Source organism: Nannobrachium achirus (genome assembly GCF_963921795.1).
Source record: "Nannobrachium achirus genome assembly, chromosome: 1".
Classification (NCBI taxonomy): domain Eukaryota; kingdom Metazoa; phylum Chordata; class Actinopteri; order Myctophiformes; family Myctophidae; genus Nannobrachium; species Nannobrachium achirus.
The window spans coordinates 10,629,989-10,651,945 of record NC_137810.1 but is presented as its reverse complement, the minus strand read 5'-3'; the positions used below and the strand labels follow the sequence as shown (position 1 = coordinate 10,651,945).

The 21,957-nt window shown below is 44.9% G+C and overlaps 2 protein-coding genes across 2 annotated transcripts in view; one reads left to right on the top strand and one right to left on the bottom strand.

Annotated features, from left to right (window-relative positions):
• Window positions 1–4,395: 4,395 nt before the first annotated feature.
• The window catches only part of aasdh (aminoadipate-semialdehyde dehydrogenase), an 83,880-nt gene continuing 66,318 nt past the window's right edge, over window positions 4,396–21,957 (top strand). Inside the window, exons 1-6 of the mRNA XM_080726996.1 lie at window positions 4,396–4,427; window positions 5,321–5,396; window positions 6,518–6,799; window positions 8,697–8,817; window positions 11,371–11,636; window positions 12,933–13,125. Coding sequence (XP_080583122.1) covers window positions 6,564–6,799; window positions 8,697–8,817; window positions 11,371–11,636; window positions 12,933–13,125 — 816 coding nt within the window. The 5' untranslated portion in view covers window positions 4,396–4,427; window positions 5,321–5,396; window positions 6,518–6,563. The remainder of the gene's footprint in view (window positions 4,428–5,320; window positions 5,397–6,517; window positions 6,800–8,696; window positions 8,818–11,370; window positions 11,637–12,932; window positions 13,126–21,957) is intronic.
• On the bottom strand, window positions 17,820–20,463 carry LOC308297893 (lysine--tRNA ligase-like; the record flags this gene model as incomplete). The annotated part of the gene is made up of 2 exons (XM_080741457.1): window positions 17,820–18,121; window positions 18,741–20,463. 2 exons carry the CDS (start codon window positions 20,461–20,463, stop codon window positions 17,820–17,822), a joined length of 2,025 nt encoding a protein of 674 aa, XP_080597583.1.

Below are 21,957 nucleotides of genomic sequence, written 5' to 3'. Positions count from 1 at the left end.
TGCAAGTTGCTGTACTCTGTCATCTACTCTGAGCCACCCCACTCTTAACTGGTGAGTAGCGGTGAGGTGAGTCTGATAGGGAAGGTTAAGCAGGACCCTAATTAGTTTATTTTGGGCTGTTTGGAGTTTCATTTTAAGGGCTTGTGGGGCGTCACGATACCATACGTGGACTCCGTAGTCAAAGAGGGGCTGGATTATTGCAACAGCTAAGGACTTCAGTGTGCTGAAGTTGACCATTGGGGCGATCCTCTGTAGGAAACGAGTTCGTTGGTTGATTTTTTGTATTACTTTTGAAGTCATCTTTTCGCTGGAAAGATTAGCTTCAAGGATACATCCTAAGTAAGAGATTTCGTTTTTTAGTGTTATGACCTTGTCACCCACTTTGATTGTGAAGTCATCTACCTTTTTGAGGTTATGATTTGATCCAAAGAGGATGGACTCGGTTTTTCCCAGGTGAATTGATAATTTGTTGTCGTTAAGCCATGTGCAGATCTTACTCAGTTCAGAGTTAAGTGTCTTTTCAACCTGCAAGTGGTCCTTGCCCGAGACTAGGAGAGCCGAGTCATCCGCGAACAGGAACAGGTTGCAGTCGCAAGCAGATGCCATGTCGTTCACGTATATTAGGAACAACAGAGGTCCCAGTATGCTACCTTGAGGAACACCACAGCTTACTGGGAGGGGGGGGGACAGGGTTCCGTTAATCTCCACCACCTGTTCCCTCCCCACCAGGTAAGATTGCATCCAGCTCACTGCTGCGCTGTCAAGACCGATGGCTTTTAGTTTCTCAATCAGAATAGCATGATCCACGGTGTCAAATGCCTTCTGGAGGTCCATCATGACCATGCCACTATATTTGCCCTGATCCGCTTCGCGCTTGATTTGGTCAGTCAAATAGAGAAGGCATGTGTCAGTGGAATGGGATTTTCTGAATCCAGAATGGAACTCGTAAATCAGATTATTCTCATCGAGATATTTTGCAATCTGTTCGTAGACTATTTTCTCCATGACTTTGGATATGGAGCTAAGAATGGAAACGGGGCGGTAGTTTCCAGGGTCTAGTTTGCTACCTTTTTTGTGCAGGGGGGTTACTTTTGCTAGTTTGAAGTCCTGGGGGACATGACCCTGTTCGATGGAAAGGTTAATTATGTGGGTAATGATTATGTGGGTAATGATTGGAGCAATGTTCTTGCTTGGTGTGTTGTAAAGCTGTTTGGTGCGTTGTAAAGCTGTGTGGATTATTAAGCGTTTTGTTTGTTCCAGGCTACCAGCTGTGTGACAACAGTGTGGGTGTGCTCTTTAATGACTACACACGCTTAATGATGTATGTGGATGGGGAGAGTCTGCAGTACATTGACAAAACCAATGCAGAGAGCTACATCAGTGTACACGCATACCCTGCTACGCTCACCAAGAAGGTCAGTGGTTGTCTCTGACGTTACGCTGTTATATTGAAACATTTAAGATGTTACTAACTCTGCTATGGTTGGCATAGAGCCAGAACGATAAAGGGCATGAGGGAACTGATTTGATTAAACCTGCACATTTCTGGCAAAATGATAATGAGGATAAGATGACAGATCCTTTTTATATTGGTGGATACTGGATATTAGCTCCTGTGTCGGTTTTGTGCTGCCTTTTTTTAAAAATGCATCCTTACCACTTTATCGAGTCGACCCTTTATTTTATCACTTCTCTTGCAGATAACGTTGCTCAAGTACTTCCGCAGCTACATGAGCGAGCACCTTCTCAAGGCCGGTGCCAACATGCCAACATGGCACGTAGAGACGGTGACGAGCTGGCACGCCTGCCCTACCTCTCCCACTGGTTCAGGACCAAGAGTGCCATCGTGCTGCACCTGTCTAACGGCACCGTCCAGATTAACTTCTTCCAGGTTGGTGAACTTCACTGCATCCAGAGTGGAAATGGCAAATGTAGATCAGCTATTTTTGTACACCACACCGCCATTGTAAAACTAAGTATAGTAAAACAAATCCCCTTCGTGTTGACTGGGTCAAACTAGCAATGTTCAGAAACGTCTTCCATAAAACCTTATTTCATAAGGTGTATATACTGTATTTCAATCTGCAATTTCATTCTTTTTGGCTGGATGTAAAACGTCAAGATACTGTAGGTTTAGAACGGCCGCAAGAAAACGGATTTGGAATGATATTGCCTAGATAACTGCGCTAGCGGCGTGTCTTCTATGGAAGCATGTTGCACAGTGAAAATGGCTGACGCATCATTAAGAGCATGTAGATCGGCTATTTAAGATTGGAGTATTTAACGTGGTCAAACTAGCAAAAGCCAGGGTTAAAGCCTCAATCTGATTTCTTAACCTAGTTGGCAGTATGTAGAACAACTAAAACCATCATTTTACATATTGTGTTAATTGTTTAGGAAAACGGCACTGGTGTGGGAGGGCTCCTTCAGTTTCACATGGTAGCACCTTACAATGTTTTCATTTGTGAGCTTTTATATTTGCTTAAACGATGCAGATTGCTCTTGGCATAAAATGACATTGTTTTCATCTCCTCCAGGACCATGGCATAAAATGACATTGTTTTCATCTCCTCCAGGACCACGCCAAGCTGATCCTCTGCCCCCTGATGGCGGCGGTGACATACATCGATGGGAAGCGGGTCTTCAACACCTTCAAGCTTTCTCTGCTGGAGGAGTTTGGCTGCAGCAGGGAGCTGGCTACAAGGATGCGCTACGCCAAGCAGATGGTGGAGAAGCTGCTGTCCTCCAAGGGCTCTGCTGCACAATCTTAAACTGTTCTATTTTAAATGTATTTTAAATTTGTCTTCTAAATGTCTATTGAATAAAGCACATTTGAATGATATAACTGGTTTTGTTGGGTGTTTTTGTAATGTGTTTGAGTTCAAGGTCTGGTGTGGAGTGGATGGTACAAATGATTGCCGTGTTTTGTCCTTCAGACTTGAGGCAGTCCAGCATCTATTGCAGTCAGTGGTTGTCCAACTTTTTGTCTTGGGCATATTTGGGTGGAAACTTCATGTCCCACACTTTTAAAGGGTTAAAATGTGAAATGCCAAAAGTAGCAGATCTACTTGCTTGAAATGTGTTGCTTCAGTGTTTCAAACCTGTCCATCTACTTTTGATGCTTTGTGACACTGGCTGATCAAGTGTTATACAACAGTGTTAATCTGGAGATTAGGGGTTTCTTCCCCACAGAAAGTATTACATTCCAGTATATGGGCCCTGACCATCTAGACAGACCCAGTGGGCCTTGGTTTACAAGGTTGAGAACCCCTGCTGTGCTGTATGTAGTAGCTTTGAGGGTGATGATTACTGACACTGTCCAAATGACTGCGATAAACTTGGTTGAAATGTTCATGCTTTAGGTCTACAGGCCTGCTAATTAACAAGCATACTGGCAAGGCAGTCTTATCTTGTGATCACGCGTGGAGTTTCAGGATAACTGGATCTTAAATGCAAATGTTTCCTATTGCACTATTCCTCTAATGGAATGGTCATTTGCTTTTGTTTTTAAGATTTGTTTTTGGGCTTTTATGCCTTTATTGATGGGACAGACTGACAGAGACGGGGAGTGACATGCGGCAAAGGTCGTCCGGATTGGGAATCGAACCGGCGACGCTGCCAGGCATCCATGCCTATGTGGCAATGCCTAAGTGGTATGCGCCTGGACCAGTAGGCCAGCAGGGACCCCGGAATAGTAATTTGTACAGAGAGCTCAGCTATCAGTTTTTAATCTGTAAAGAAATCTACATGAAAAATAGACCTCTGACGTGTGTAGGGTCTTGAGAATTCCTGAACACTTGTGCCTTCAAAGGTCTCTTCTGGAGGATCAGCTCTTCACCATTAAAAAAGAGTGCTCTGTCTGGGCTGAATTTCTTGATAACGGATACAGGTACCTTGTAAATGTCTTGAAATAAAATTGACAAGGGAATTCAGTGACACCAAGTTGTAGGCCCCCATACATTAAAAGGGAACGATACCGCAGCCTCTGGCTCCTCCTACAGGAGACACTCAGCCATTACAGATCCTACTTGTAAACTGGCAGTGCTGTGCTGTGATTGGCTGACGACAATACCCAGAGTAACTCATGCCCTGATTGGTTCAGAGCTGGTGTTGCGCTCTGAAAATAGAAGATCTACAAGCTCACAATACGTCATGGTGCGACGCCTTGTGAGCTTGTAGATCTGCTATTTCAGACGAGAGAGTTGCACAGCTTCCGTACACACAGAGTAGTAGTCAGACAGACCTGAAAGAAGCACATCTTCAGTACGAATCTCTGCCCTGCTTATTGTTTACCATTACAGGAGCAAGTCGCTTCTCCATCATTTCCCATCTTGACTGATATATCATGTGAAGAACCTGCAGGATCTTGTGGTCTGATGATGAGGTCGGTGTCAACGGCATGGTGACACATACACCAGAAGACACGTGTAAGAACCTACAGGATCTAATGTGTACTATTAACTACATTTGTATTTCGTTACATGCCTACTGTTTCTAATCACTGATAGTGGTTCCCCAACACTGGGTCGGGACCATAGAGTTATAAGGTCGGGGGGGGGGGGGGGTCTTCTTTCATGTTGTTTCGTTTCACAAATGACAGATGAGATTGCTTCTGGGGGTCCCTGGAACAAAATATTTTGCGATGGGGGTCCGTGGCCGAATACATATCATTCTGGGGGTCCTTGACATGACAAAGTTTGACATTTTTAGAATGTGCCTATCAGTGGTTAAGGAAGGACCCCCAAAATGTGTTTTTTGCCACGGACCCCCATCTCAAAATATTTTGTTCCACGGATGGACCCCTATCGCAAAATATTTTGTTCCAGGGACCCCCAGAAGCAAAGATTAGATTTCGGTCTATTCTGCAATCTGCATCTAGCTTAAGGCCACAGACCCTTGAGTTTGGGTCGAGGTCGACCTTTCCTGTATTCGCCTGTGTAGGTGACCAAGGGGCGCTGTTGCGTCACACACACACACACACACACACACACACACACACACACACACACACACACACACACACACACACACACACACACACAAGCACACACACTTTTTACATGATCATACTTATTTGTAACTTTGTAAACCTTAAAACTGCTGCGCTGCCTCTGGGCGACTGATTTTCCCCCTTGGGATAATAACGGTATCTATCTACACACACGCACACACACACACACACACACACACACGCACAACCCTGAAATGAACTGCTACACACACACACACACACACACACACACACACACACACACACACACACACACACCACCGCTCACTTCTAACTTGGTTTGACTTTGCTTTAATCCCTGTTTTTCAGGATCACAGGATCTAGTCTGAGCTGAGTGTCCACACTCCATGGTGGTCCACCAGCACCCAGGAGGAGATGGATGGTGGTGAGAGCTGTCACACATGGGGCGCGTTCGGAAATGCGCACTCAACGCACTGGTGTGCCATGTTGTCGTTCGTTTATTCGGTGCACTTGGTGCGTTGTCGTTCGGAAATCCAGTGCGCGGCGCACTGGTGTGTTGAGTGCATGCACTCGCCAACCCTACTCAGAGGATGGGGTTAGGCGGTGTGGTGCGGTGGTTCGGTGTTCTGATTGGTTGGTTTTCATGGCCGTGTCTCGAATGCTTCTCAGCTGTGAACAATGGAGGAAATTACCGCAAAATACAGCACTTGCAGCTTAATTGGTCGTTTGGGCTTGATAGTTTCACACGCATAAAGATGTAAACTATTAGCAGGTGTGCCAATGTTATGAATTACATCTCCTTTCAATAGCAACGTTACGTTAGCATACTTAGCAACTGCTGCTTTTCAGAAAGTTTAGGCTACTGAAAAAGCACACAGCTGCCTCTTAAAACTGGTCGTTCGTAAATAAGCCACACTGAACGCACTATCCAACGACACGCCCACTGCACTCACTACACCGAGCACACACCCGGTGCGGGTTTCCGAACGCACCCATGGTGTTGACCCACCCAGGAGCTGATGCGTGTAGGGGTGGGCGATATGGAAAAATACAATATCACAGTATTTTTCCAAGCTGTATCACGATACACGATCTTATCACAATTCTTTTTCATGTTGGTTTTTATGGTTACTTTTCAAGTTACTTTTTAACCGTACAACGCAAGGTTACAAAACTAAAAGAAAAAGGAGTAACAGACCATTTTGACCAGTGGTCATCAAAGAGGGGTCCAGGGACTCTCTGGGTTCCTTTTGGGAGGTCTAAATTGATCCTTACAAGTATGTAACTCTGACAGTATACAAATGAAACCATTTGGGGAAACCTTAAGGGGAAACCTTGACATTGTAACGTTTGAGAACTACTGATTTAAAACAAAATGCAGGTTTAAATGAATTCTACAATGGATTTCTGTATTAACAATTCAACAGGATTCTTTATAAGTCTCCCTCATTGTATCACGATATATACGATGTCTCTGAAAAGGCATATCGTGGAGACATTGTATGGTCTCTCAACGATATTTATCACCATATCGCCCACCCCTAGATGGACGTAAAGAACACATGGTGTTGACCCACCCACCCGGGAGGAGATGGATGTGAAGAAGCTTCAGGATCTGGTGGGCGGAGCTGTCGCGCTGCACGGTGACACCAGAGCAGCGGTGACATTCGACAGTGGCTCCGGGAGCTCGGTGTCTCTGTCGTACAGAGAGCTCGTAGAGCTTGGGGACACCTTGTCACGTGTCCTGCGGAGACACTGTGCTGGACATGGAGGAGTGGTTGGATTATACTGTCATACCGATTTATATCTGCCCGTCTGGATTCTGGGGTGAGTTTACAATTTAACACAATGTTTCGGTTCTCACTGGTACTGGTATCTCTGTTTTAAAACCAATTTCCTAGCATTTCTTCTATAGTCACATGTTCAAATACTGGATTCGGATTGGTTTTAAAACAGTGGTAAATAGGCCAACAACCTTGAGTTGGCTCATGGACCCCGCCCACTGAAAAAATTGTAACTAAAGATCCTTGCAAGTTACAACAGTGTTTTCTTTCATTTATATGGAAAAAGTGGTAGAAAAGCAGTTTCACTGAAACAGTGGTAAATCAGCCAACAACCCACGACCTCGAATGGTAAATGGCTTACTTCTAATGGTGCCACAAAATTAGATCTGATCTGTTTTTGGTACAAATTTGTCAACTTGATTTTACAGGGGCGCCTGCTGGCCTATCGGTCCAGGCGCATAACTGGCTCTGGTGCCTGGCAGCGTGTCGCGGGTTTGAGTCCCAATCCTGATGGCCTTTGCTGCTTGTCACTCCCCATCTCTCTCTCCCCTTTCCTGTCAGGCTACTGTCCTGTCAATAAAGGCTTAAAAAGTCCCAAAAGATCTTAAAAAAAAAGAACATTGAAACTTATTTCCAAATGAAAATCTATTTAGTAAAAATCATGAATTCAACCTCAAACCACATAGATTATAGTATAACATTTGTGTCTTTGTTGCGACCGTAAGGTCGCAGTTTAGTATCAAAACCTCCACCGGCCGTCCGTCACGTCCGTCACGTCACACACGTCACACCTTTGCCCTGCTCATATCTCCGCATCAGTATGACATCACACTGCTGACATCAGTATGACATCACACCGTACACAAATGACCCTTATATAAGACCGGCATTATCTACCGACAGCTGCTATAAGCCAACCCTGGCGATAAGGTCTGAGTCGAAGAAATGCTTCTTTCCTGGCAAGAATTGCCCCTTTATACTGTAGGGCTCGTTTGTGTATTGTATGACATCACGCCACATCATCGGCTGAGGACTGTGTGATGTCATCATATCTCCATATATGGAGACATAAGTTGCTCATGCCCAAATATGGGCTGGTGAGGTCAGACTTAGTGTGATGCGTAGGTTATCTCCATATATGGAGATTCAACTTCAATGAGTAACCATGGCAAACTGTCAACTGCCCGTATGTCTTGATAATTGGTAAAACAAACTTTTGGCCTATTTGTGGAGATAAGCGACCAACGGTCGCTTATCTCCCGATTAGGGAGTCTTACTGGTAATATACTGTGTGAGTGCGTGTGTGTGGTCATGCACTTGAGTGACGGTGTGTAATCTGTGTATTCATGTTGGCATGTCTCTGTACTTTTTATTATGGATGTTGGAATGTCATCAAATCTTTCCTTTGAGGTTGTGATTTACTGGAGAGACAAAAACAACAGGGTGGGACCGGACGATTACAATGTGCAGTATCAGGAATGTAATTTGCTTTATGCCAAAGATTCTTGAATAGAGACAAAAGTGTATAGGGGAGCACACACTGAACGCGGACGGCTGCGCAGCGTCACATCGCGGTATCGACGCACGTGAAGTGCCGCGCGGTAACCCCAACTGGATGCGGCGCGCTGCCACACAGCACATCCATTTCCCCGGTGGGGAGAAGCATGGGAGAACATGTTCACCGCGCGGCAACGCTGGAAAAATAGAACAGCTGCGTATCGGCGCGGCAGACCCGCGGCTGCGCGCGTCTGACGGCGCCGGTGTGGGTTAGTTCATTGAAAATAATGGGGCCGTATGTTTTGACGCGGCGCGGAGGCGCGCGGAGGCGGCGCGTCAAAACATAGTCCAGTGTGTGTTCCCCTTATGTGTGCAACTGTGCATGTGTGTGTGTGCGTGCATGGATACAGTGGACCAACAACTAACATGATTTTCTTTGACAGAATCCTCCAGTTGCCTGCTGCCTACGTACCATTTGATCCAGATGGCCCAGTACTCCTGTCAGCCCGCGTTATGACCCAGTGTGGATTACAGTTCTGTGCTCTGCAAAGTGATCTGTTGGAGGTTGGCTACTTTATTTAACTTGACAATAAAACAAAAAGAGGTTTCTTAAACAACCAACCAGGTCTGTGCGATCCCATGCCAAAGTGTCAGCACTTGCCCAGCAGTCTGCTGTCACCCAGGTGGTTGCGTGCACGCGCCTACAGTATGTACTTCTCTCCCTTAGGGTGTCTTACTAGTAGTTAAGTCTATTGTATACGTATTTGTAAAATTGTGATTACCGGTAACCAATCCTATTTAGACCTGGAACAACAATACGTGACTATAGCTTTCAATCCAGAATCCCCTTTTTGTGTTGTTTATACCAGTGGTTCTCAACCTGTGGGTCGGGACCCCCAGAGGGGTCCCCAAATTATTTTGGGGGGGGGTCCCCAGATGTTTAGCTTCATTCTCTTTTCTCACTCAACAGTAAGCAGACCAACATACAGTATAAGTATATATTATAGAGGGTATCTACACATTTCTAAACTGACAATTTAAGGACTTTTTAATAGCTCTTTGTCAAATATTAGAGGAAGAAGAGGAAAGGACGTCGATCTGCTATTTTTTACAATACTAGAAGCTGGGCCGCCCGAGCGTCTAGTCGGCGACCTGGCCAACTCGGAACAATGTAAATAGGGAATGAATGCCCCGCCCTTTAATGCAAACCCCATTATACCTGTTTTCATAGGACCCGTTTTGACCATCTGTCTGCCTGTGTCCATTTATGCCCATATATGGAGATATCTGTATATGTCTGTCTGTCGGCGTCCATTTTATGTCCATATAGAGATCACTGCAGTTATAGTTCTGGGTCCATTATATGCCCATATATGGAGATATCTGTCTATCTGCGTCCATTTTATGCCCATATATGGAGATCTCTGTATCTGTCTGTCTGTGTCCCTTTTATGCCCGTATATGGAGAACTTTGTGATTCTGCGTCCATTGTATGCCCATATATGCCATATATGGAGATATCTGTTTATCTGCGTCCATTTTATGCCCATATATGAGATCTCTGTCGCTTTTTCAAACAGATGGTCAAAACGGGTCCTATGACAACAGGTATAATGGGGTTTGCATTAAAGAGGGAACCGGCACTGTGTCTGCAACACAGTCGGAGGCACAGACAGATACAGAGATCTCCATAATGGGAATAAAGGGACACAGACAAACAGATGGAGGAGGAGACAAACTTAATGCAAACCCCATTATACCTGTTGTCATAGGACCCGTTTTGACCATCTGTTTGCCTGTGTCCATTTATGCCCATATATGGAGATATCTGTATCTGTCTGTCTGCGTCCACTTTATGCCCATATATGGAGATCTTTGACCATCTGTTTGCCTGTGTCCATTTATGCCCATATATGGAGATATCTGTATCTGTCTGTCTGCATCCATTTTATGCCCATATATGGAGATCTATGCAGACACAGTGCCAGTTCCGGAAAATCCGGATGTCAGACATCAGAATCCGAACCTTTCGTGCTGGTTCCAGAAAATCGTGTATCGGGTCGGGTCGAGGCCGAGCACTGCACTACCTGCTGCGGTGGGGAACGCGCGTGCCGAATTTGAAATAGGGAATGAATGCCCCACCCTTTAATGCAAACCCCATGAATGCCCCACCCTTTAATGCAAACCCCAATATACCTGTTGTCATAGGACCCGTTTTGACCATCTGTTTGTCTTTGTCCACTTATGCCCATATATGAAGATCTCTGCACACACAGTACCGGTTGCGGAAAACTCTGATGTCAGACTTCAGCTCCGCATACGGGCATTCATTTTATTCCCATATATGGAGAACGCGCGTGCCGGTGGGACGAACGGTTCTCGAGATACGCGGATTACATACATACATACACACTCACAGAGATTTTTTGTTGACTCATGTGGCGTACGTGATGTCAGAGCCTTTTATGAGGTGATGTCACAAATCTCACAATGAGTCAGCGCTTGCGCCGATTTCCTCCGGAACAGCCTGATGTCAACAATCAGCCCGCATAAGGAGATTCCGAACGTTTCGCGCCGGTTCGGGAAAACCGCGCGTCGGGTCGGGTCGAGGCCTGGCACTGCACTCTGTGCCGCGGCGGGGAACACGCGTGCCGAATCTGAAGCCGGTGGGACGAACGGTTCTCGAGATACGCGGATTACAGACACACACGCAGAGACTTCTCGCATTTATAGATAGAAGATAACCATGTTATATGAAATGTAATGCCTCAACTCTTAGTGTTCGTCAGGGTGGGGGGGTCCCCAGTTAAAATATGATTATTTTGGGGGTCGCTGCCTGAAAAGGTTGAGAACCACTGCTTTATACAGTATAGCAACATTAAGTTGCTTGCATGCATTACTACAATCTTACATGTTGTGAGATTGTGAGAGAAAAATCTAAAATGACACTGATGCTTTCCCGGTTTTAATGGGTTAAGCTGGACAAAATGTGGCCATATTTTCCCAGAATATGGAGATGACTGACATCTGACATCATAGATGTCTGACAATCAATAAAACATGGATATATTGCCCCCTAAATCGGTTGAATGTTTTGTTTCTACTTTCCTCCCCAAGCGGTTCCAGACAGCCTTCTCTGAACTAATGGTGATGGAGGTTTGTGTGAAGATGTCCAGCTACAACCTGACCCTCGTACGAGTCCAGCTGCTGGCAGCAGCTTCCGTTGCAGACCACAAAGGAACAGCGCAATCTAAAGCCAAGGACCCTGGACACCCTGGACAAGAGGACTTGGCCTATGTGCTCCACACCTCTGGAACAACAGGGCTTCCAAAGACTGTGAGGGTGCCACACAAGTGTATCGTTCCCAACATACTACATCTCAGGTTGGTTCCAAACACAGTAAGGCCTTTGTCACGGTTATTACATAACCCATCACCTGATCGCAATTTATTTGAACTAACGGTAAATATTTTTAGATAATCGTTAGATCGTTTTCCGTTCTTCTGTATAAAAACAGCTCTTTCAACCTGGTGTTCCTATTTTGGTTTTTAGATGCTATTTATTTTTATTTATTAAAAAAAAAATAGTGGAAATATCAGTCTACAAGCTCACAGTATATTGCAGTGCGACACGTTGTGAGCTTGTAGAATCTACAATGGCTAAAATTGTGTAGATAGATAATTACATTTTAGATATTTTTCACTTGTTGAAAGTATTAAATAATTACGTTTTGGCCATAGTAGTCTAGTTATTTTGTACTATTGGTTCCAGTCAGTTGTTTCTTTGTATATTTGGGGTTAGGGTTGTCATATTTGCCTTGTGCCATTTCTTTCTGCTTACAAAGCCTAAAAACAAATGTAATTTGTGTTCATAGGCTAACTGTATGTTCCAATGTTCAAAAGGCAATCATTAATCACAATTAATTATGTGTATGATGACAACTAATAGCCGGGGAGCCACAGGCCCAACATTTTAGAGGACCTGTGACGTCATGACATACTTTTAATTTGAGTTTTTTTCTACTAATTTGGTCAATAAGGTACACAGAATGAGAGGCCTGCTCTGTCGGAAACATTGCGAAAAAAGGTTTCCCATTGACTTCACTAAACACCAAAAATAAATATGCTTTAAGTAGCATGTGAGGCATCAAACTAGGGGTTCTTGATGATCCTGAATCCATGGCATTGTTTAGCATGAAAAACATTCCTTGGACTAGATTTCAGCCTCTCAAAAAGGTGAAAAGTGATGAGTCATCACTTTTCACCGATTTGTTGGTCCGTTTTCCAGCCCAAGGAATGTTTTTCATGCAAAACAAATGCTTGCAATGGATTCAGAATCATCAAGGACCCCTAGTTTGAAGCCTCACATGCTACTTAAAGCATATGTATTTTGGTGTGTTTTTTCCTGTATAGTGAAGTCGATGGGACAGTGAATATAAATGGCCATAACCTTTTTTCGCAATGTTTCCGACAGAGCAGGCCTCTCATTCTGTGTACCTTAATGACCAAATGAATAGAAAAAATAAAAAGTATGTCATGACGTCACAGGTAAAACCCTGTTCTTTGAGCTTTTGGGCCTGTGGCTCCCCGGCTATCAAATGGCATGACGTTGACAGTCCTGACAACACACAGTTCCACACCTGTACTTTAAAATGTTAAGATCCCTTTTCTTTGTACCAGAACCTTGTTCCAGATGAGTGCAGAGGACGTGGTTTTCTTGGCCTCCCCGTTGACCTTTGACCCCTCCGTGGTGGAGATGTTTCTGGCCCTGTCCTCGGGGGCGTGTCTCCTCATCGTCCCCACGGTGGTCAGGAAGATGCCCCGGAGACTGGCCCACGTGCTGTTCAACAAGCACAGGCCCACTGTCCTGCAGGTCAGTACACAGAGACTGGCCCACATGCTGTTCAACAAGCACAGGCCCACTGTCCTGCAGGTCAGTACACAGAGACTGGCCCACGTGCTGTTCAACAAGCACAGGCCCACTGTCCTGCAGGTCAGTACACAGAGACTGGCCCACATGCTGTTCAACAAGCACAGGCCCACTGTCCTGCAGGTCAGTACACAGAGACTGGCCCACGTGCTGTTCAACAAGCACAGGCCCACTGTCCTGCAGGTCAGTACACAGAGACTGGCCCACATGCTGTTCAACAAGCACAGGCCCACTGTCCTGCAGGTCAGTACACAGAGACTGGCCCACGTGCTGTTCAACAAGCACAGGCCCACTGTCCTGCAGGTCAGTACACAGAGACTGGCCCACATGCTGTTCAACAAGCACAGGCCCACTGTCCTGCAGGTCAGTACACAGAGACTGGCCCACGTGCTGTCCAACAAGCACAGGCCCACTGTCCTGCAGGTCAGTACACAGAGACTGGCCCACGTGCTGTTCAACAAGCACAGGCCCACTGTCCTGCAGGTCAGTACACAGAGACTGGCCCACATGCTGTTCAACAAGCACAGGCCCACTGTCCTGCAGGTCAGTACACAGAGACTGGCCCACATGCTGTTCAACAAGCACAGGCCCACTGTCCTGCAGGTCAGTACACAGAGACTGGCCCACATGCTGTCCAACAAGCACAGGCCCACTGTCCTGCAGGTCAGTACACAGAGACTGGCCCACATGCTGTTCAACAAGCACAGGCCCACTGTCCTTCAGGTCAGTACACAGAGACTGGCCCACATGCTGTTCAACAAGCACAGGCCCACTGTCCTGCAGGTCAGTACACAGAGACTGGCCCACGTGCTGTCCAACAAGCACAGGCCCACTGTCCTGCAGGTCAGTACACAGAGACTGGCCCACATGCTGTTCAACAAGCACAGGCCCACTGTCCTGCAGGTCAGTACACAGAGACTGGCCCACGTGCTGTTCAACAAGCACAGGCCCACTGTCCTGCAGGTCAGTACACAGAGACTGGCCCACATGCATAGGCGGCGCGTATATAAGGCTACGCACGCAGCCTTATATAGACGGCCGCGGCGCTGAGAACAGCTGGCTGTACAAGCTTCAGTCATACAGTATCCTACACACTCACATCGCGTCGCAGATGTGCCCGGTGTGACTCTGAGCTTGGAGGTCTGCTATTCTCTGCACGCAACATCATCGCGGGACAGAGATAAATTAGGCTTGATGATGGCTGCAGCTGATGTCATCATAGCCTAGTAAGCCTACTCATTGAGCGCAGTCTCCGTCTCTCGGTTCTCAGTGGAGGAAAACGTAGGCTACTCCGATTTTTTACTTGGGTAAAAGTATCAATAGCCTACTGCATTATTGAAATACTTTGTTACAAGTTAAAGTCCGGAATTCAAAATGCACTTGGATAAAAGTTGGCTACGAAAGTGATGGCATATAGGCTCACAACGTGTCATAGCGCAGCGCGTTGTGAGCTTGTAGATTGGCTATTTTCAAATAGTCTATAAAACGTTGTTTTATAGCCTAATTTGTTTTATAATATAATAATTTACATCTGCAAAGTAACTAGTAGCTATGTTTTCATATAATTGTAGTGGAGTAAAAATACAATATTTGCATCCGAGATGTTGTGGAGTAGCCTAGTATTGAAGAAAAAAAAAAAACATAGCCTCCCCAAACGTTTGGCTCACCCGCCGCCTATGCTCACATGCTGTCCACCAAGCACAGGCCCACTGTCCTGCAGGTCAGTACCAGTGTTGTTTTTGACAGGCAAATTTGATTTAGTTTTAGTCATAGTCTTTTGAATAAAATGTCATTTAGTTTTAGTCATAATTTAGTCACCTGAAAAGTTTTAGTCTAATTTTAGGCGACTAAATCTACAGTTGATTTAGTCAACTAAAATGTATTTTGGCAGGCCTTGATGGTATCGTAATTACACTTGGCTGCGTGCTGAAAATAGCCGATCTACAAGCTCACAACGCGTCGCGCTCACCTGAGAGCAACCAAACATAAAGTGACTCTCTTCAGCGCTAGTCCCTCCCTAACGTTTTTGTCTAGTTTTTATTTTGTTGACAAAATTGTCAATATATTTAGTCTTAGTTTTAGTCATCAGAGCTTAGTTTTTATTTCGTTTTCGTCAGTGAAAAAAACACAGTCGACAAACATTTTTCGTCATAGTTTTTAGTCGACAAAATCAACACTGGTCAATACACAGAGACTGGCCCACATGCTGTCCACCAAGCACAGGCCCACTGTCCTGCAGGTCAATACACAGTACAATCCATATCGTCGTTGTCGGGTGAAAACCTTGTATGTCCAAAACCGTTCGTTTTGTGTTTATCATTTAAAAAAGGATTTAAACTAGTGAAAACAGCCGATCTACAAGCACACCCCGCGAGGCGTTGTGTGCTTGTAGATCTGCTGTTTTCACTACCTTTGTGCGACGGCCTTTTATGATGAAGCAGGGCTTTACTTTGCGAAAAAAAATATACAAATTTGAAACTTGGAGATACGAGGTTTCTGCCCGACAGTGACGATATGTAAAACATAATAATACAAGTGTATAGCTTGACCCATTTATAGGCCTGAACGCAAATCTGTGCCACTTGAGATTTCAACCACTTTAACCATTATTTTATGCTTTAAAAGGGAAGACCACCCATTTTCAATATTGAAATATGTCATTAATATAGAAGAGTTGTGTGGAAACAGAAAAAAAGTTCCCCCCCTTCTGTGTTGCCTAGAACTGGAGGATTGATTTTGGGGTTTGTATTGTAAATTACAATGTGTGATGTCATCAAGTTGTAATTTACAATACAAACCCCAAAATCAATCCTCCAGTTCTAGGCAACACAGAAGAGGGGGAACTTTTTTCTATTTCCACACAACTCCTCTAAGGTATATTAACTCATATGCTGCGATGGCCGTGAATCCCGCAGATTTCTCTATGTCGCTCACTGCTTGCTTCTCCTACCTGTTAACGCGGGCGCTCATCCAATTCCCATCGTGCGCGATCGGACACTGCTATGCATCGTGCGTTCGCGTAATCCATCAGCTTCTCAAATCCGTTGAAACATTGAAAATTGATCAATCCGTTCTCCATCTGTAAGCCGTTGACTTCACACAGTAAGCTGACGGGCCAAAATAGACGACCGACCGGACTTCCGGTTTAGGGGTTCAATGTTAAACTGGTCCGCTCAATAATGTGTCCGTGTAGAAACGATGATCACGAAACATTAGTTCCGGGAAAAAAAATAATAAAAATAAAATATTTTTTTTTTTATTAATTTTTATTACATTTAAGGGATTCACGGGCATGGCAGAGGGGAGTACAAAGGGGTATTTTTTAGGCAGCATATGAGTTAATGACATAGTTCATTATTGAAAATGGGTGGTCTTCCCCTTTAACTATTAAAAAAATCAAACCTCGGTTCGAATTGAAGCGGTGAACTTTTATTCTATGTGTTCTAGAGCTATGAACTCTGTGATCTATACATTCTTCCAATTCTGAATGAATGAATGATTTTATCTGGAGGGCTGAATTGCCATGTGAAGCTTGACCAATCCTCAATTCTGTAGCAAGTAGCAACAGGACGGACGTTACACACATATTCTGGATGTACGGGACAGATAAAACCTGTTCATTCTGGACTGAAATGACCATATATGGACATGAACGGGACACACAAAGCCACTCCAGATAAAACCTGTTCATTCTGGACTGGAATGACCATATATGGACATGAACGGGAGGCGGCTTTCACCGCTTCAAAAATAGTGATTAAAAAATAGAAAATTGTGAAAACGATTTACAAGCTCACAACAAGCTCACAAGTTACGAGCTTCTAAATCGTCTATTTCCACACACCACCGCCACGCAACAAAGCATAAAATAAATAAATAAACGGTTAATCGGTTTGCTGATGCATCAAAACAATTCAAATTGCTTAATCAAACAAAGTAATCGACGGTATTATCAAAGAAAGAAAACAATCCATAGTTTCAGCCTCCAATATGGATGCTTACTCAGCCGATAGGGCATGCCTTATTATTCCTCTCCTTCTCCTCACTTGCTTTTTTGGCGCTGTCCTTTAGGGCTGTCACGATTATGACATTTGACATGACTATTATTTGTCCCTCAAATAATTGCGATTAACGATTTAATTGTGTTTTTGTCGTTGACAATTACATCTGTTTGGCTTTTAGGCTTTTAAGTTGCACATGGTAGATATGACACATACCGGTAACCTAAATATACAAAGAAATTACTGACATATTTTACAACTTTATACTTAAAAAAGAAATAGCCGATCTACAAGCTCACAACGCGTCGCATCGCGACGTGTTGTGAGCTTGTAGATCTGCTATTTCCACTATTTTTGACTTTTTTCTTTAAATATAAGAACATTTTTCAACATGGAAAAAATGAAAAATAATCACGATTATGTCAAAAAGTCACGATTAGACGATAATAATGTAATAATTGTGACAGCCCTACTGCCCTTCTTGCGGTTCTCCTGCGACGCATGGTGGACCTTCTGCGTTAATTGGTTCGCTGATAGATCAAAACAATTCTAAATACTTCATGAATCAAAGTAATCGATGGCATTATCGAAGAAAGAATAACAATCCCTAGTTTCATCTTCCTCCAACATGGATGCTTACTCAGCCGATACGGCGCGCCTTCTTCTCCTTCTCCTCACCTCACCGTTTTTGGCACGGGCCTCCTGCGACGCCAGGTGGATCTTCTGCGTCTCCTGGTGGTCGTTGCGGCTGCAGCTGCGCGTCTCCTCCTTCTCCCGGGCCTCACGAACGCAGCCGAGGTCCTCCTCCTGCGTCTGACCCTTCTCTTGGGACCCGCCGCCGCCTTTGCGGTTTTCCTCCTCCTTCTCCTCCTCGCTTCTGCCTTCACTGGGGGAGCGGAAGCCTCTGCGGTAGCTAAAACCGGGGCGACGTCCTCCATCTTCTCGATTGAGGAATTTATTTTACTTTTAGTTTATGAGTTGAACAACTCATTATTTCTGTCTTGCTCAGGGGCATAGTTCCGCCGATTTAAAACGAATCCTCCTTGAGCGCTATAGAGAGATCTCTCTCTATAGCGCTGCTGCTACTAAAAGATTTGCCATTTCAGATCATGACAAGTGACAAGCCAGTGGGCCAATTACTGTACATGAGTTATATTTTGTCGTTGTCGAGTGGAAACCTTGTATGTCCAAAACCGTTTGTTTTGTATTTATCATTTTAAAAATGATTTAAACTAGTGAAAACAGCCGATCTACAAGCACACAACGCCTCGCACCGCGAGGCGTTGTGTGCTTTTAGATCTGCTGTTTTCACTACTTTTGTGCGACGGCCTTGTATGATGAAGCAGGGCTTTGCTTTGCGAAAAAATGTATAACTTTGAAACTTGGAGATACGAGGTTTCTGCCCGACAGTGACGATTTACTTTGTTGGCCGCCCAGCCCCCAAAATGGAACGACCTGGACCGGCCTGGACCGGCCGGGAATGAACCGGCCGTTCGGGAGTTGTCCCGTTTTTCCCAATGGCCAGCACGTCCCTGGCCTAGGTGCTTGGACCACTACCATGTGCCCCAGGCACGCTCTGACAGCTCTTGCCGCAGACGTTGTCGTCGGGCTTCATGGCCGGAAAGAGCAGAACCTCCTTGATGTTGTTCGAGTCTGTGAGGAACATGGTGAGACGATCAATGCCCATACCCCAACCGGCAGTTGGTGGCAGACCATATTCTAGTGCTGTGCAGAAGGTTTCGTCGATGCACATAGCCTCATCATCACCCTCAGCTTTGGCCTTGGCCTGCTGCTCAAAGAGCTCCCTCTGCCTGACAGGATCGTTCAACTCCGTGTAGGCATTGCAGATCTCCTTCCTCATCACAAAGAGCTCGAAGCGCTCGGTCAGGCCTTTGTCCGTCCGGTGTCCTTTTGCGAGAGGGCTCATGATTTGAGGATGGTCACGGATGAAGGTGGGGTTGACGCACTTGACTTCGAGGAATTCTCCCACCAACTTGTCGAGGAGGCGGGCAGTGGTTCTGGGGGGAGGACATTCCACTCCTCTTTGGGCACACAGCTCGTCAAAGAATTTGCGAGTCTTGTCACTGTCATAGGTTTCGGGATGAGGGAACGTAACTTCCATTTCCTTTGCAAGGTCACGTGTCATGGACACTTTTGTGAATGGTGGAGTGAAGTCAATCTCGTAGGCCTTTCCCTCTGGACCATGATAAGTTACCTTGTACCCACCAGTGATGTGCTTCACCATCCCTGACAGAAGTTCCTCTGTGATTGTCATCAAGTCATTGTAATCGGCATAGGCCATGTAGAATTCACAGGTGGTGAACTCTGGATTATGAGTGAGATCAATACCCTCATTTCTGAACTGACGGCCAATCTCATACACCCTGTCTAAACCACCAACCACAAGCATCTTGTGGTAGAGCTCAGGTGCAATTCTCATGTGGAGCTTCATGTCCAGCTCATTGTGATGAGTAACAAAAGGACGAGCCACTGCTCCGCCAGGAATCTGGTTCATCATTGGTGTCTCGACCTCCAAGAATCCCAGCTGGTCCAGGAAGCTGCGCAGGTAGGTGATGATTCTGCTACGCGTTACAAACTTCTGCCTCACATAGTCGTTGAGAATCAGATCCAGGTAGCGCTGACGGAATCTGGTCTCCTTGTCTTTTAGCCCAGACCTGTGAAGATGTGGCAACATGTGCAAACAGGGTGAAAGTAGAGTCATCTCTTTTGGAATGATGCTCAGCTCTCCTTTCTTTGTTTTCCCAGGATTACCACGTACGCCGACGATATCGCCTCGTCGCAGCTTGTTGTTGATGGCTTCAAATTTCTCCTCAGACTCGTAGAACTTTGAGTTTGCCATAACCTGCAACTTGACACCTTCCCCTCGCAAGTCATAGAATAGCAATTTAGCACCAGCTACCCTCTTGGCATGGATGCGGCCCGAGACCTTAATAACATCCGTTAGATGTACTCCCTGCTCCGGCTTTTCAGGCTGTAGATGGCTGTATTTCTCAATGAATTCTGTGAGTGACATTTCCACATCATATTTATGTGGGTAAGGGTCCTCGCCCTTGCTCTTCAGAGCTTGGATGGCCTGGGTACGGATCTTGAAGTATTGATTAGGCTCCAGAGTCTCCTCATCCACCTGAAGGTCATATTGAGCTCTTTTATCATGGCATTCCTTCTTCTGCTCCGCCTGCTCTGTAGCTCCTTTCTCAGCTGCCTTTTTTTCAGCTTTCAGTTTCCTTTTTAGCTCATTTTTGCTGATGTGTTCGGTCATCCTTTTGTTGATATGAATTCGTTCTCCAGGGGGACTGGTTTCAAGGATTAGGACCCGCCGCAGTGGTGTCCGGTAAGAACTTAACCGAGATGTCTTGAATCGTATGGAAGGTTCAGAGGTCTTGCTGGGAGAGCTAGCTGAAGGTCTTGAGATGGTTGGATGTGATGATAAGCAATGAGATTCAGCAATCCTGGAGATAGAGTAAGAGTCGAGGTGAGAAGATGCCCCTATTTATAGGGCTTTATTCGTGCTTCCCTGAACCCTTCTCCATATATGGGTCGTTATAGGGCTCATTTGTGTACGGTATGACATCAACGTGTTGTCATCCCTATGGAGATTTCTGACTGTATGACGTGAGATCAATTGACAGCCTTCTTTACAGTTGAGTTTGCAGCTGAAAAATAGCTTTGAACTTAACCAAAATGACCTCTGCCTCAAGAACGCTAATGTGGGGTGCGACTAGAACTTAAACCAGAATATATACAGTAATTCGGAAAGGGGTCAGGGAAGCTAGTTTAAGCCGAGTGAGCACGATCATAGTCATTCGTTTCAATGGTATCGTCATGTAAAGCCTAGTGGAGATAGTTATACTTATATGGAGTTTGTGATGTCAGTCGTAGATGTGTTGGTCAGCTCCGTGTATGAAGTTCCAAGTGATGATTTGGGGGTTTTACAATACAAACCCCAAAATCAATCCTCCAGTACTTATTTCCAACTCAAAGGTATATTAATGACATAGTTCAATATTGAAAACGGGTGGTTCTCCCCTTTAAATTTCTAATTTACTTGGCTCATTGGCTCAAAGCCAAAATTAGGCTTCTGTATGTGCAGTGCACACAGAGTTTGAGCGAATGGCCTTTAAAAAGGACCGTTTTGGGTAGCTTCTGTCTCACGTTGTCTTTCTGTAAGTTAAGCATAGTCATTTTAGCAATATGGTGCAGCCTCAGCTTAAAGGACAACTTTAGTTTTTTACAACAAGGGTTCATATTTTAGATTGTAATTAGAGAAAAGAAAAAGTGAGTGTTAAAATATTTTCATTTGCTTTGATCTAATGTTTTATAGCGTTTACCGTGCTAAAATGTGGGGCATGCGTACGCATGGGGGCATGCGTACAAGTGGCTAAATATGTATTTTTAGACACAATAAGCCAGCAGTTTCTTTATCGCTATTCACAGTAACACTTCTAGCCCCCCTAAGTCACATCCAACCATGAAAGGTTGCGTTTTATCTTGGGAATGGGCTTATTCTGTGTAAAATGACATATTTAGCCACTTGTACGCATGCCCCCAACCACTGAAATGAGAATCTCTAAAACAATAGAAAGAAGTAAATGAAATAATTTTAACACTTATCTTTTATATTCTTTAATTGCAATCTAAAATATGAACCCTTGTTGTAAAAAACTAAAGTTGTCCTTTAAAGAACAGGGACACAACTAACTTCATCAGTGTATGGTGGTGACTTGTTTTCATCTGGAATCTGCTGCATATGCCT